This window comes from Typopeltis vanoorti, chromosome 8, assembly GCF_054136105.1.
Source record: "Typopeltis vanoorti isolate ZY-2024b chromosome 8, IOZ_Tvanoo_1.0, whole genome shotgun sequence".
Lineage (NCBI taxonomy): Eukaryota > Metazoa > Arthropoda > Arachnida > Uropygi > Thelyphonidae > Typopeltis > Typopeltis vanoorti.
The window spans coordinates 137,454,234-137,470,662 of record NC_143556.1 but is presented as its reverse complement, the minus strand read 5'-3'; the positions used below and the strand labels follow the sequence as shown (position 1 = coordinate 137,470,662).

Genomic DNA, 16,429 nt, shown 5'->3' with positions numbered 1-16,429 from the left:
CATCTCTCAGTAGAACAGACTTGTAGAGACTACAAAAATTGTTATAAATGATAGTTTGTTATAATGAATTTCTTTTAACATTGTACTGTACCTATGGAGGTTTACAGACATAAAAAAAACAGACATAAAATTGTTTTTCAAGTTTTTATTTATTTATTTGTTTGTTTTTATTGTTATTATTTTTAATCAGTGCTTGATTTGTATTAAATAGCGTAAGACCACCACACCATACTTATTTGAAGCCATCAGTAACATAAAAATAAAGTATCATGCTTGGTCGATTGGAGTTTTAAGATTTAAGTACATATTTTCCACCCAAGTACTAATTTCAATGGGTTTCTAACATTTTGTGAATGGGACTGTCAAAAATAAATAGAAAAATAATGAACATGTCAAATTTGCATATATTCTTTACCAATCAGGCACCACTAGGTGGCAGATAAATTTCATCACCCAGTAAAGTAATATCAACCATATTAAATATGCAAATGATATTATTATTCTTGCAGAATCAAAGCACAACGGAAAAAACAATAAAAAATTTGGAATGAAAATCAATCTAAGCAAAACTAAAACAATGAAAATTGGAAAGATCAGGAAAAAAATTTCAATATACTTGTTCAAAGTATATGATTAGAAAATCATATACTTTGAACAAGTAAAGCAATTTAAATATCTTAGCAGTCTCGTTACTCACAACTGCAACAACACAGAAATAGAATTAACAAAGGATGGTCTAATATTAATAAATTAAACAAATTATTGAAAAATTACGGCATTTCAAAGTCTCAAACTAAAACTATAAAACTTATTATACCTTCAGCAATGTATGGAGCTAAAACATGGAGACTCAATCAGAAAAATATATAGAAAATCGGAGCATTCAAAGTGAATTACTTAAGAAAATTAAATAAAACTCGCTGGTCTGAACACAAAACAAGTCTAAGTGAGTCAAACAAGAATTAACCAGAAGAGAAGCTATCATAAGTATAATTCTTAAACATCAATCAAGATGGTTTGGACACCTCCAGAGAATGGCCTTTCAGAGATTATCAAGTATAGTCTTGAATGAAATCATTGGCTACAAAAACTTGAATGCAGTCTTTGAAAGAATGGTCACAATTATCGCGCTTCAGAGAGATGATAGAAATGGCCAGAGATAGAGCCAGATGGCAAAAATTTGTTCATGTGGGGGCACTCAGCCTTCATCTGATGGAAGAAGAAGTGCGGTAATACTGTGTTGCTTTATGGATGCTTTAAAGTGACCAAAATCCATTTTGAGACTCCAGAGCAAAAATCCCAGTTTACTTTTCTCCATTACTTCTATCATACTATATGAGTTAGTTACATCTGACATCATGGAGAAATCCACGATACCTTCCTTTGAGGTACATACAATTTTAAAACAGTTATTCTTCACACTTATTATTATTATTGTGTCGGGAATCTCCAAGGAGTCGACAGACTCATCGAGGGAGGCCCTAACATCATGTCAAGAACAACTATTCAACATTCACACAGTATCTATCATACCTTGCCTTGAACTCATTCACGGTCGTAGCACCCACAACAGACTCTGGAAGCTTATTCCACTCATTTACAACTCTCCAAGTAAAGAACCTAGCTCTAACACCCTTGTCAACCACGCTCTTGCCCAGCTTCCATGCATGGCCCCTAGTCCTCCCACCACCAGTCATATTTTCAAAAATATCTTCTGGATCAATCTTATAAAAACCCTTCAGTAATTTGAGTGTCTCAATCATATCACCCCTCCTTCGCCTATCATCCAATTTCTGCAACCCACAAATCTTCAACCTATTCTCATAAGGTTCATTCCACAGACCTGCTATCATCTTGGTCACTCGTCTCTGGACCCTCTCCACTTCCTCCCCATCACAAAGAAACCCTGGTGCCCATAACTGGGCACAGAAGTCCAGATGGGGTCTTATCAAGACCCCATCTGGACTTCTGTTGTTCCTCTGGACCCCATCTGGACTTTTGTTGTTCCTCTGTATCGAGGAACAACAACAAGTTGTTGTTCCTCGATACAGAGGAACAACAACTTGTTCGTCTCTGCATGTTAAAGTATTTTTCAGAAGCCAAGTGATTTGGTGAGCTGTTTTAGTTACTTTTGCAATGTGCCCCCTAAACTTCAACTCCCTATCCACCAACACTCCCAAATCCCTGTCCTCATCAATCTCCTGGAGTATGGTTCCACCAATGCGATATACTGCTGCTATTCTTTTCACCCCAAAGTGCATAACCTTACACTTTGCCACATTAAATTGACATCCATTTTTCCTAGCCAAGTCCTCCAAACTATCCAAATCATCTTGTAAAATTTTGACATCCTGTGCACTCACAATTGCTCTACCCAACTTTGCATCATCAGCAAACAAGTGAACACTTCCTCTCAGATCCTTTCCAATATCATTGATGAACAAATTGAAAAGCAGTGGTCCAAGAACAGAGCCCTGTGGCACTCCACTAGTCACAAGACGTCTTTTAGACTCCACTCCAGAATAAACCACTCTTTGATATCTCTCCTTCAACCACCCTCCTATCCATCTCACAAACCCTATATCTATACCCATCTGCTCCAGTTTACTGATTAGGGTTCCATGTGGTATCCTATCAAAGGCCTTGGCAAGGTCCAGTAGTATCACTGTAAACCCATTACCCCTATCCAGTTCAGCTGTCACTGTGTTATAATATGTGAGCAAGTTACTGAGGCATGACCTACCCTTCACAAAACCATGCTGTCCCCGATACAGTATCCCATTTTCTTCTATCCAATCCTGTATTCTTTTCTTGACTATTTTCTCTAAGACCTTGACAATGATTCCTGATATGCTAATCGGTCGGTAATTTACAACAGCAGTCTTGGAACCACCTTTATGCAGTGGAACTATTTTCCCCTCTTTCCACCCGCTCGGGACTAACCCAGACCCGAGACTCAAATTAAACAAAATGGTCAAGGGTACTGACAATTCTTTAGCTGCTTCTCGTACAACACGAGCTGGTATACCATCCAATCCCACAGATGTATTGACATTGAGGTTATGCAATAGACTACTCACCTCCACTTCATTAACCACAATTCCCGTATAATCTACTGGTTTATTCGTTTCTGCAATGTCACCACCTGGATGATATACTCTTGCAAAGTGCTCACTCAGTAACTTATTGCTAGATATTATACTGAACTGAACCTAATGACATTGTTTAAGGAGCTTTCCAGTCAGGTTACTATCCTGGTGGATAGCATATCCACTCAGCAGCCTGTTGATTTGAATTCCACTGTAGCATGGTGTTTTGAATTGCTTTGTGTGGTAGATGAAATGCATTGCCCCCCCCCCCCCGTTAGATCACCACTTTGCTTATTAGAGGCCTGAAATGACTTGTGTTCTAGTTTTGGTCCTAGACAGGGCTGGTCCAAAATATCTGATGCCCCTAGGCAAAGAAAATTTACACGCCCCCTATACATTGTCTCTCTCTATATATATATTTTGTCATACTCACACAAACATAAGCCCCGAAGTCTTAGCGCCCCTAGGCAATAGACCTAGGTTCGCCTAATGATAAAACCGGCCCTGGTCCTAGAGGTCAAACGTGGAATGTTATCTGCATTGTTTCCAGATTTTATGACCATTATTAACCCACTGATACTAATTAGTATCAGTGGCTTGAGGGAATTCAAAATTACTGCAGTTATGGGATTGATAAGGCTACAATTGGCAGGGTAATTGACTGAAATTTTCCTTTTGTACAGCTTAGCCAAGAATAGAATCTATGAAATACATTACTATGTTAAATTAAAGATGCCAAGAAATTATATTCTTTTTTAATCCTTTATCCAAGTGTAAGCACACAAAGTTTGTACATGGAGTATCTTTGATACTTGATGCACACGCATTCTGTTCTTGAACAGTAAAGTAGAAAATGAAAAGAATTATTCATTTCTTTTCTCCTTCCATAGTTAAGAATTAAAAAGAAATGAGTACTGGCACCTAGTTTTTATAATAAAAATAAATAAATAAATAAAATTAAAAAAAAAAACAGTTACATCCTGTGTGGGATGTGGCCAGTGCATTTTTGAATGTAATGTATAAAGTTTGCTTACATATGGATAAAGGATTTAACAAGAATATACCATATTTTTCGCCTTATAAGATGCACTGTTGTATTGGACTTATTGCATTTTTCATGTTGAATTTTTGAAAAAAAAAAATTATTTTCAGTATATGATGCATGAATTTTGACAATAATATAATTTTTACCTTTGGAGTCAACATTGTTCGAGGACACATCAAAAGTCAGAGGCACTTCATCAATATTAGCTATCTGTGAAATTCAATAATTTTATTTTCAAATTCGTCTGGCATTTTTTGTAATATCTTCATTTTTGCACACATGCATAAATCATTTCTCTTCATAAATCTAATGCACCATGATAGCGACCCTGTAAAATTGGTGATATATATCTTTCTGTTGCCAATAATTTTGCTCGTTGAATAATCATTTTTGTAGATACGCATCAACCCGATCTTCTTTGATCCGTTATCCAAGATTTTAATTCAGTTTCAATTTCTGGCCATTTTGCCAGTTTTCTGTGGAGATTGTGTTTTTTAAAGTTTGCTTCTATTAATTGCTGCTCTTGTTTCCTCCAAGTACGTACCATTTTTTTTTGTGGCAGAGACCCAAAGTGCTGCTCTACTGCCCTATTACCATTTTTTTTACGTACTCAATCTTACTTCACTTAAACGCAATCTATGGCTATGTCTGTCCTTCATAGAATCTATGGATTATAAAAAAATGTAAATATAATAATGTATCAATTACTAGTTTAAAAACAACGACAGTTAATGACCATGCAACTATTCAAACTGGTCACGCATTACCGGCAAGCGATGATGCACACTGTAAGATGCACCAATTTATAAGATTCATTTGGCTTATAGGATGCATCCTAATTTTCAGATAAATTTTAGGTACAAAAAAGTGCATCTTATAAGCCAAAAAATACAGTAATTCCTTGGCATCTTTAATTTAATTTATAACAATGTGAAAATACTTGTGCTTTTCATGGGAATTAAAGATACATAGCTATGTGTTTCACATACTCCCCCCCCCCCCCCCCTACACACACACCACTTCTTTCAACTTTATCTTAAACACCAACTATGAAATATCATGCAAAGGGAAATAACTGAAAAATGATAGTCATGTCAAAACTTTCCAGATTTACCTCACAGATTTAGTGGTCTTAGTTCCAGCCTCATTGATGCTCATTTCCATCTCTAATCAATTCTAATAGAAACTCAAATTTTCAGCTTCTTTCTCATTATTTCTCACATCCCATTTCCATATATCTTGATCCTTTCCTTTTCAATCATTGCACTTGTGCACAGGTTCATTTTCTTAATTCATACCAGAGAGGATCTAAGTTTCTCTTTTTTTTGATATTTGTATAAAGATGTTTCCTCATTCTGTCATATTCCTTTGCTGTTTCTGTGGCACTCTTAATATTTGTATCCATTCCAAACTTATTTGATTTTCTTTCTTTGAAACTTTATTTTCTCCAGTCTTGTATTCATAGATGAGTCTTTGACTCCATGGGGTCTTAGGATAATAATAATAATAATTCCTAATAGTTAAGTCAATGTCTTTAGAGATTTTAATGTTCACACATTTGTAGCTTGCTTTTCTTTTCCTACTGTACTGATATAGCAGATAAAAATGATGAGCATTCATGAATGATCTCGTGCAAATTCAAGTTATGGCTTTACAGGAGAACTTGAATACATTTCTTGAATGTGTAGGTAAGTGGAACTGTCAGTTCATTGTTGCAAAGTGTAAGGTTTTGAGATTTGGTAAGCAGTGATGAGATGCAAAGTATACACTTGGTGTGGAAACTTTAAAGGAAGTAGAGGAGATGAGAGAGATATAGCAGCGATGTGGACAAGGACCTGAAACTCATGGGCCACATTGCATAAATTGTGAAGACAAATCAGATAATGGCAATGATGCAGAGGACCCTGACATGCAGAAATAGAGAGGTTATGATGCCATTATATAAGGCCTTGATCAGGGCTCATATGGATTATTGTGCACATAATAATCCATATGAGAGCACATATAAGATTTGGTCGCCAGGTTTTCATGGTGATGAGGATATGTTGGAAAGGGTTCAGAGAAGATTCACAAAGGTGGTCAGTGGTCTTTGGAATGTGGAGTATGGGGACAGATTAAGGGAATGTAAGTTGCAAAGCCTCGTGAATAGGAGGAGGGGGGGGGATATGATTGATACATATAAGCTAGTCAGGGGTTGTTATCAGGTTGACATGGAAGAGATTTTTCATTGAATGGGAAAGTGGAAGTAGAACAAGAGACCATCACTGGAAACTGTATAAGGAGGGTGTGAACAGAGAAGTGAGGAGCAAGTTTTGGGTGGAGAGGTTGGTGAGTGGAGTGCATTGCCTGAATGTGTTCTGAATGTAGACACATTGAATCAGTTTAAGGTACAGTTGGATAAGCATTGTGTTCAATAGCTTGTACCTCCCACGATGAGTCTCTGATTCCGTTGAGGTCAGATAATTTTTTTTTTCTTTGATGATATTTTTGGTTTCTTCACTGTTTAATTGAGCTATCGATTTCGCTATTAATTTATAGCAAGGATTGTTTTCAAATTTGTCGTTATTTTTAACATGTAAGTATAGCTGATAAACTGAGCTAAATTAGCTTGCACCTGCATGTGTGTAGTTGACTGGAGTTCTTTTGATACTTTTGTTTCATTTTTCATTTTATAGAATACCTTCATTAGTTCACTCAGTGCAGTTAGTGTCTTTTTTTTTTAAATTGTTTCTTAAATTACTTTGGCAATGTTATTTAATTGTGTGCTTTTTCAAACTCTAAATTTGTCCCTTGCTGCCATCTTAGTGTTAATCAAAATCATTACTTACAGTTTTGCTGCTTATTGTGACCATTGTACTTCCCACTGGCAGCAGTTGGGAGCGGGGGGGGGGGGGGGATTGCTCTTGCTATAGCAGTTAATCCTATTATGATTATTATGAGAGTGACATTGTCTTTAAGGGTAGCTGAACAATGACTACAGTCTGACCAATACTATTTGGTTCAGATGGATAGAATAAAAATCACTCATACACTCAGGACCATCTTAACAAGTTTGAGCACCCTGGGCTAAAAACATTTGGCACCTTAATCACATTGGATTGAGCAATAATTAAATAATACATATAATTAATTAAATAACTTTCATTGCAAAAAAATTTTATTTTAAAATATATCGACATTGCACATTTTTATTTATTTTGACAGTATTTATAATATAATAAAGGTAGTTTATTTGTATTTATAAAAATACACACAATAGAAGAAAGCTACTCGGTTTTTAATCACCCTTGGATCAGTGGTGTGCCTGAGCTATAGCCCATTTAGCCCAGTGGATAAGGAGGCCATGCATATACTTGGAACTTTAATACTATAGAGTAAATTATTCACTGTTAGAAAGAGTGCTGTACAAGCTATCCTGTGTGTGTGTGTGTGTGTGTGTGTGTGTGTGTGTGTGTGTGTGTGTGTGTGTGTGTGTGTGTGTGTGTGTGTGTGTCGTGTCGTGTCGTGTCATGAAATGTTGGAGTACTGTAGTATATCAGTACCATGGGTGGGCTAAGGAAGTTTTATTATATTTATTTTTTAACTTATGTTGTTGTGTCGGAAAAAGTGATGAGTCATCCCTTTTTCCCACCCAACGTTATGTTACCTCAGAAGGAAGGGATAAGGACATACTTATGCCTCCTGATGGGAAATGTACCGAATAATGTCCCATGAAAATGTAAATAACCAGATGTGTAAATTCTAAACACTGTTAAGATAGCCCATATGTTTATTGAGATAGTAATTGTGAAATGAATTAAAGTAGAAAGTCATGTAGTATTAACAAATAAATATGTATAAGCTAAGTACAAGTTTAAGGCATGTAAATACAGTTCGTAGCCATGGCATCCAATCGGCTGCCGGCGTATGCGTGACGACACCGCCGAGTGAGGAAGCTGTTCCGGAGTATAAAAGTTTCGGCGAGAATTCGAATCGCTCTCTTGTCTCTTATCTCCGATTTCTGGTGTCTCGTCTCCAAGGTTCGTCGGCACCAAGTTTCCCATAGGAGAGCTATGTAGAGCTTGCCGCCACGTGTAGCAAGGATCTCCCCTTGCTATGCATGTTACATTCAAAGCTGCAACTACAATGTGTTCAAACGCATAAGGAGAAAGAGCCGCTGATGAAATCCACGTCAGTGTACAGATCTGTGTATGAGTGCTTTCGGTTCGTGTAGAACAAAGGAACAGAGCCCGCCATCAGAGGAGGTACAGTGAACAGATCAGAATACCTAGTCAAAGCAAGAACGGTAAGCGAAGATTTTCTTATATTAATGTAGGATTAAAGTATCCGTGGAGTAAACAAACAGAAGTTAAGAACACACGCTATGTACGTGTTGTGTCATAAGAACAGTCTGCAATTTGGACACTTGTGTCTACTGTTTAAGAAAAAAACATATTAGGCTCCAGCCGATACAGGAGGCCGAGCTCTGAACTGTTTAAGTGATTTAAGAAAAGTAATGTCATATGTTCAGTAAGTAATTGAATGTTAACAGATATTTTGGTGGAGAGAATTAAGTAGAAATAAGTACTATTGTCCTAGAGAATTACATGCCAGATTTATTGAATTGTCTAGTGTTTATATGTAATGTTTCATGTATGATATTATCAGGTAACTTAATTGTGAGAGTCTGACGATAGATATATGTACAGAAGTGAGGAATTTATGCCCAGTAAGCGATCATAGTGTAGAAGTTTAAATGTGTTTAATTAAGTAAGGGGAACCCAGACTCTTTTAAGGTTAAGAATTTAAATAGCATGTATACTTGTCTTTGTGAAATAATAAATGTGTTTCTTTTTTACATAATTAATTGAGGTTATCATATCTTCTGCGGATTTGAATTACCATTTGGAAAATTTCGTACTATGCATTTAAAGGGAAAACCAATAGTGATATGAGAATAGGGACCACGACTGCATACATCTTAATCCCTACATTTTCTTTAAGTATTTTAGATAGTGCATCAGAATTTAGTTGCTGGCTGGCGCAGTCTTAAATCTATACAAATTTGCCGGCAACAAAATATCTGATAGTAAGAGATACAAAGCTTAGAGTTAAAGAAAGTAAAGACAATTAAAGAGATTAAAGATAAAACCACCCGAAAAACGAGGATATTACAATGTCTTGCTCTGTAACCCACAGGCCTTTGACCTGTTAGTTGAAAAGCAGGTACGTTAATCAGATCTATAAATTAAAACTGATTTGAACATTTTCTTGCTCAACAGGACAATCTTCAAACTGGTTTTAATTTTAATTTATCGATCTGAGAGTTGGATAAATATAAAACAGTTGGTCAAAGATTAGAGCCACATATAAGTTTTTAGAAAAATTATAGAAGTGAAGAGATTGGTATCAGTGGTAAAATCATATTAAAACTGAAAATATGAAGAAACTTAATATTGTTATCGTTCAGGAAAATGAGAGCAGAGAGAGAGAATCTGAGGTAGTATGCTCACGTAAACAGAATGAGAGAGGAAAGTTTAGCAGACAGGTGTTTGATGCATGGATGGCAGAGAGAAAGACAATGAAATCAACGTGGTTTGATGCAGTTAAATGTGCCTTAAAAGACTGAGATGTTAAATGAAACACTATTGGAGACCTGACAAATAGTTTAATTTGAGAGAAAATAGTTAATGGAGGGTGGTAATAATGAAAAGTTAATACTGTAGTACTATCAAGTGCACGATATTCAGTATATCTCTTTCCAGTACATACCTTTGAAAATGATGATAATGATTACTTGCAAGATTTCTTTATGTATCTTTACTGAACAATTTTTTATGTAATTGCTGTAGATTATATTCATAAAAAATATTTTAGATGAAGTTTCTTTCTGTTCAGTTTAACACATTAGTCTGGCATCACTAATAACTTTTTTGCTTTCTAAGGATGAACCTTGTTAGCATTCATTAATTGAGATAAATAGGAAAATCATCAGAGAGAAACAAGGCAGTGTTCCTATTTTAAAATGTGGATATAATTTAGAAATAGCAGTTAATGAAAGGCTCATAACTAGAGATTATGAAGGTGTTGGAAAAACGTGCTAATATTTAATTGTATTCCAGAATATGTAAGTACTAATCTAAAATGAAGGATAGATATACCATCCACTTGCAATCCTTGAACATAATGGATATACAATAGCTAAACCAACTGCAATCACCGACAATCTTGTGAAGATCTTTGCAAAGAACATCAGTAATATCTTCTTATACCCAGTGTTCCTTGTCCAAAAAAGCAAATCATAAAAACACAAATTCTGTTCTCTTCAAACAGTACAGAAGATTATAACAGACCATTCATAAAACAAGAAATGAAATCTCCTTTGCTTTAATTTCTTGTGTTGTGGATTTTTTTTTTTCGTTTCCTGTATCTTCACCAGATAATATCCATTATCAGTTATCTGCCATGGATCAACTGCTGCTTAATCAACAGAACTTTGTGTCAGAACATGTTTCCTGATACCTGGCAAAAGTCATTATTATTGCCTTTCTTAAGCTAGGGAAGGATCTAAAATTCCCAATAAAACTATTGACCAGCTGCAAACAACCACTTCTGTAAGTATCTTGAAAAAATGGGATAATTCTCATCATTTCTTGTTTCTGTAAAGGAAATGACCCCCTTTTTTTTTTTTTTTTTTTTTTTTTTTTTTTTTTCCAATACACAATCTAGCTTCTGCAAACGTCACTCAACAACTGTCTGATCCAACTGGAAGCACCTGTTAGAAATGCCATCCTAAAACTTAAGCACTTAGTATTCATTTTCTTTGATATGGAAAAGGCATATAATACTGCTTGGAGATTTGAATGTTGAAAGACCTATGCAACTTTGATGTCAGAGATAACAGCCTTCTTTTTATTGAGAAGTTCTTATCAGACTGAATCTTCAAAGTCCAAATGGGAACCACTCTGTCTCAATTGTATATCCAAGTGGAGGGTGTGGCTTACAAAGGACACCTTCAGTGTACCAGAGTGTAAGTGAAAAGAAAAGTGACACAAGCATAAATAACACATTTTTATTCACTTTCATTATGCATTCACAGGCTGTACTGTTCAATGTGCTACCCTTTTCAGTATGCCACAAACTGCATCCTTTGCACAGTATGTTCAATGACAGAACACAGCAGGTTGGGACTGGTGTTGTGCACATGCTGTGTTATGCTCTCTTTCAGTGCTGGCAAGTTATCAGGATGATCCCGATAAACCTTGTTTTGAGAAATCCCCAGAACCAGAAGTCAGAAGGATCAGATCAGGTGAATGAGGCGGCCATGCAGTGGGAAATGCATGGCTGATCACTCTAGCATCTGTGACATGTTCTTGAAGAACCTCCTGTATGGATCAACCAATGTGTTTGACATGCCCCATCCTGTATGAAAATGACTGAATCCATGCACAGGTGCTACTATAGCTGTAGAACAACAAAATTGTTTATTATATCGCAATACCTCTCAGCAATAACTGAGTGGGTTGTAAGATCCGACTGATGAATGTCCTTAAAGAAGAATGGTCTAATGATAAATGAAGCTGTAAACCCACACTAGACAGTAACTTTGGGTGAGTGCAAAGGAATTTTTGGATTGCATGCGGGTTTTGCTTAGTCCATACCTGCAATTGTGGGTATTCTCAGCTCCATTCAGGTGAAAGTGAGTCTTATCTCTGTACAAAATCATCCATGGCTATGCAGCATCCAACTCCACTCGAGCAAGGATTGTTAAAGCGAATGTCAGTCAACTTTGAGAGTCCTGTGTGCACAGCTCCTGTGTTAGGATTCTCTTTGAATGAGTAGAAATGCAGAATTTTCCAGACAGTTGTCCAAGGCACATCCATGTGGCTTGCTGTAGCACAACAAAATTGTTTATCATATCGCAATTCCTCTCAGCAGTAACTGAGCAGATCGTAGGACCCAACTGGTAAATGTCCTTATAGAAGAATAGTTTGATGATAAATGAAGCTGTAAACTCACACTAGACAGTAACGCTGGGTGAGTGCAAAGAAATCATTGGATTGTGTGGGTTTTGCCTTAGCCCATACCTGGCAATTGTAGGTATTCACAGCTTTATTCAGGTCAAAGTGAGCCTCATCTCCCCAAAAATCATCCACGGCTATGCACCATCCAACTTCACTCGAGCAAGGATTATTAAAGCGAATGTCAGTCAACTTTCAGAGTCCTGCAGGCACAACTCCTGTGTTAGGGTTCTCTTTGAATGAGTAGAAATGCAGAATTTTCTAGACAGTTGTCCAAGGCACATCCATCTGGCTTGATACTGCACATGCACTGCAGGAACCAACGCTGTCATTCATGGCCTGCTCCACAACAGCAGTAGCAATTTCATTCACTTGTTGTGACCTGATTGGTTTGTGACCTCTGCTAGTTCTAACTCCTGGCAGTCTCATTTCTTCAAAATGACTAATCATTCATCACATAGGTAATGGGCCTCGACATTTGCTCAGGCAACAAAATTTGTGGAGTGCATCAACGGAATAGCAATTGTTTAAGTAGTACAGCTTCATGAGCAAAGCACATTGGGGCAAGTTTAGTGCCATCACTGTGGATGGTATTAACAACTAGAATGAAGGGGAAAATCCCATGTCCATCTTTTTAAAGCCTCCTGGCACCTACCAAGTTGCGTGATATGCAAATTCCATATATGGTCTTTGCAATGCCCCTTGTGGTGAATTTTGGAACTACTTTTTTTCCCACATATATCATTTCTGCATGATGCACAATGTATTCCTGCAAAGTTTCTCAGCATTTGGATCACTGGATGACACTCCACAAGCCCTTAAACATGATTACTTTAATTTTGATCTCCCTGTATATAAAATGCTTATAAAATAACTAAAAAGAATAACTTGCCCAAATTTTAGATAACATAAGACAGTCATTACAGTTCAAATTTTAGTGAAAAGCAGCAGTTGTGAAGTAGATAAGTTTTAGACCCAAAGATCCTGTGGTTAGCGTCATCTCCATGCCGTGCTAAACCAGACTTCTCAGACTCATTATAAATAATATAACATTGGTGCTCCTGTAAAGTCTTGCCTCAACGTTCTGTTTCGCTATAGTAAAAGAGATGGCAATCAGCTTGGTAAACATCAGCTGGGAGGAATAAAGAAGAGAGTTTGTCGACAAGAGAAAACACATAGTAGATTATATTTCTTGAGGACCTTCAAAATTGATGCAGAGATTCCGGTAACATAAGGAATTGGAACTCTCCATACTGGAGAGTTCCAATTCCTTATTCAAGGTACAAGGTACTTAGGGTGGCTTGTAGGAGTATATTGTTGTTGTTTAACCTTGTTGAATTGTCATTTTTCCAAAGATGATCTGTTAGATTCAGATCAAAATATCTGATTTAATAGCGTTATTAACTTCTTGTGTCAATCTGTTTTGGTAGTCTTTTGATTCACAGGTTTTTTTTGTAGCTTGTTTTGCTACTTAGAGGCTTTTCTCTTGTTGTAAGAGAAAACAATTTTTCAGTCTAGTTTAGTGATTTTATGAACTTGCAGCATAACTTAGTTGTGTGTTCACTGCTGGTTCATTGTGTAAATAAAAGATAGCACTTAGCTGTGCTTAGCAGAGAGATGAATTGTAGATATAAGTTTAACTAAAAAATGACCATGGATATATTAGTGTTTACTAATATATCCAAGTGTATACAAGAACATAGTAATGTGGGAGTGACAATTTTAAAGATGGTAGAACAGATCCAGTCCCATTCCATAGTGTCTTTCTTCACATGTTAGTGAAGAAAGACTTGGTTTCTTAAAATCCTGATTTTGGTGACAATAACAATGTACCTCTGTTTGCATGCATTCTTTGAGTTAATTTTTTGTCAGGAAGAGAAATCCTGTCATCTCGTTATGAGATCAGCTCACTCATCTTTAGTCGAGATAGTCCTTATGAATATTTTTCATGTTCTAGACAAAAATCATATCAAGGTCTTTCCAACCAGGTGGGTGCTATCACAACTACCTGCATTCTCTCTCTCTCTCTCTCTCTCTCTCTCTCTCTCTCTCTCTCTCTCTCTCTATCTCTCTCTCTCTCTCTCTCTCTCTCTCCCACATACACACACAAAAAAAAGCTAATGGATCTCATGAATCTCTTTATATAGAGAATTTTGCTTATAAAAATGACATGTTATGTGCCTTTCCTTTGGATTTATTTTATATATATATTTTTTTCTTTCAGTGTGCGTATTTGTAAATCATGGATGTACTTGTGGACCATACCTAAATCCCCGAAAAGTAGCTCAATTGCCGATCCAGTTTGGACCTGGTTCTATGAATCGGGTGTTACGGGAAACAGTTCAAGCCTGTGTCGATTCTGCAGTCAGCAGCAAAAGTGTGTTTTGTCTTCTCAGGCATGGCGATGGCAAAGTAATCATTACAGGTGATTCAGTTTATAATTGTGAATTAATTTCCCTATGACTATTAGTTATACCAGGTTAGCATCCTTTATACAACCTTAGCCATCTTACTCATTCCTTTTCCTCCATGAGAAATAATACATGTAACCTCTTGAAACTAAGTGAAAGACACTCCCACTTATGGGAAAGGTTTAATATATTATCAAGTAGCCTTATCATATGATTTTGTTGCTCCAACTGCATTCATCTTAAAGTTGATTAGTTTATAAAACTTTTTGTCAGATATAATAAAGCTCGATCCCTAATATAAACCTGAGCTCTAGTAAATAAATATTAATATACTTACTATTTACATATGTTAGGGAAAAGTTTCAGAAATTCATACATCTATTATGAGAAAGTGTAATAGAATATCTTATTTTTATAAAACAATTTAAGGAAATATGAAGTATAAATGCAATTAGGAAAATATGCTAAAATCATATTTAAGTGTAATAATTGTACTTGTTCTTCCAAAGTTAGTAACATTAAAGAAATAAGGATTACATTAATTGAGGATTTACTTTGATTTCTTACTGGTTTATATATATATATATATATATATAATAAAACCTGTAATGGTTTTATTTTTTTACTTTGAAAGCTGCATAATATCTACCAATGTTGTATATACTGTAATAATTAAAATTTTTATTGTTAATACATTAAATTGCAGCAAGACCTATTATAGAACATGTTGAGTGAGGATTCTTTGCTTAAAATTGTATAGCTAGTTTAACAAGCAATATGTGTAAGAACAATGATTAAAATGATTAAATACCGCATTTTTTTACAGAAAATTAATCCTTACAGTTGTCTTCTTTATATTTGAACCTTGCTATGTTTTTATTTACCAAAACCACCATACATGAGTGATGCTATTGTGGATCATCTTGCCTTTATTAAGTTTGTTAACCATCAATATTTTTCTTATCCCAAATTTAATGAATTCTCATATTATTTTCTATGACATAGCTTTTTACACTGCATGCATGCATGCACATAAGATATCAATATGTTGCTTTTTTTTTTTTTTTGTGTGTGTGTGTGTGTTAACATGGTACATTTGCATCATTTTTCAGCACACTTTGATGGAAGAATGAATACATGTCGCCTTCCTCTCATTGATAAGGTTTCTTCATTTTGGAACTACTTGGAAAATCTTTTTGAAGATTTGATGTGTTGTGAAAACTTCTACACAAGCCAGCCCTTAGAAGGAGGTTGTAGTAAGTGTGCTAACAAGGGACTACAAAAACGAGGTGAGTGATGTAACAATAATTACAAAAGTTTATACATTTCCAGTCTTCAAAGGTCAGTCAGGTTTAAAGAGATGTAGAGATAGTTAAATTATTCCAAGGTTTTTCTTGATTAAAGAGCATGTCAAATTATGCATAGCAAAACATATTTAACTTTAATTGTGTTAACTTCTAATTGAAATTTTATTGTCATTCATATATCAAATCAGAATGACATGCTTCAAATACCTAATATGACTGGTAGTTTTTACACATTAATAGAGAGATATAGTAAAATTTCACGAATGCAGTTTTTTTGAGTTTATACAATCTTTGCCTTATCATCAACAACATATGGATATGTGTGGAAAAGTGACTAAGAAAAATGAATGAAACTTTCCTTGAATTTCTTAGACACTTGATGAGGGAGATGAGAAAATCACTTGGTATATTTGAACTTGAATTTTGTGTTGATGGGTTCAGCAGCTGTTTGTTTCTTTATGTGCTTAGAGGAAAGAGTCAAAGCCAGATAAATTAGAGGAAACTGCATTCCTTAAAATGTAGCATTTTAAGGAATGCAGAGAACTGAACTTGGAGATCAAAACAGCAGAGTAGAAAA

At 35.7% G+C, this 16,429-nt stretch overlaps 1 protein-coding gene across 3 annotated transcripts in view; it reads left to right on the top strand.

Moving 5' to 3' along the window:
* Scm (Polycomb protein Scm) overlaps positions 1-16,429 on the top strand; it is a 557,832-nt gene that overhangs the window by 450,959 nt on the left and 90,444 nt on the right. For all 3 annotated transcript variants that reach the window (XM_090396959.1, XM_090396960.1, XM_090396958.1), the window contains 2 exons: positions 14,359-14,559; positions 15,658-15,834. In XM_090396959.1, the coding sequence (XP_090253085.1) occupies positions 14,359-14,559; positions 15,658-15,834 (378 nt within the window). The remainder of the gene's footprint in view (positions 1-14,358; positions 14,560-15,657; positions 15,835-16,429) is intronic.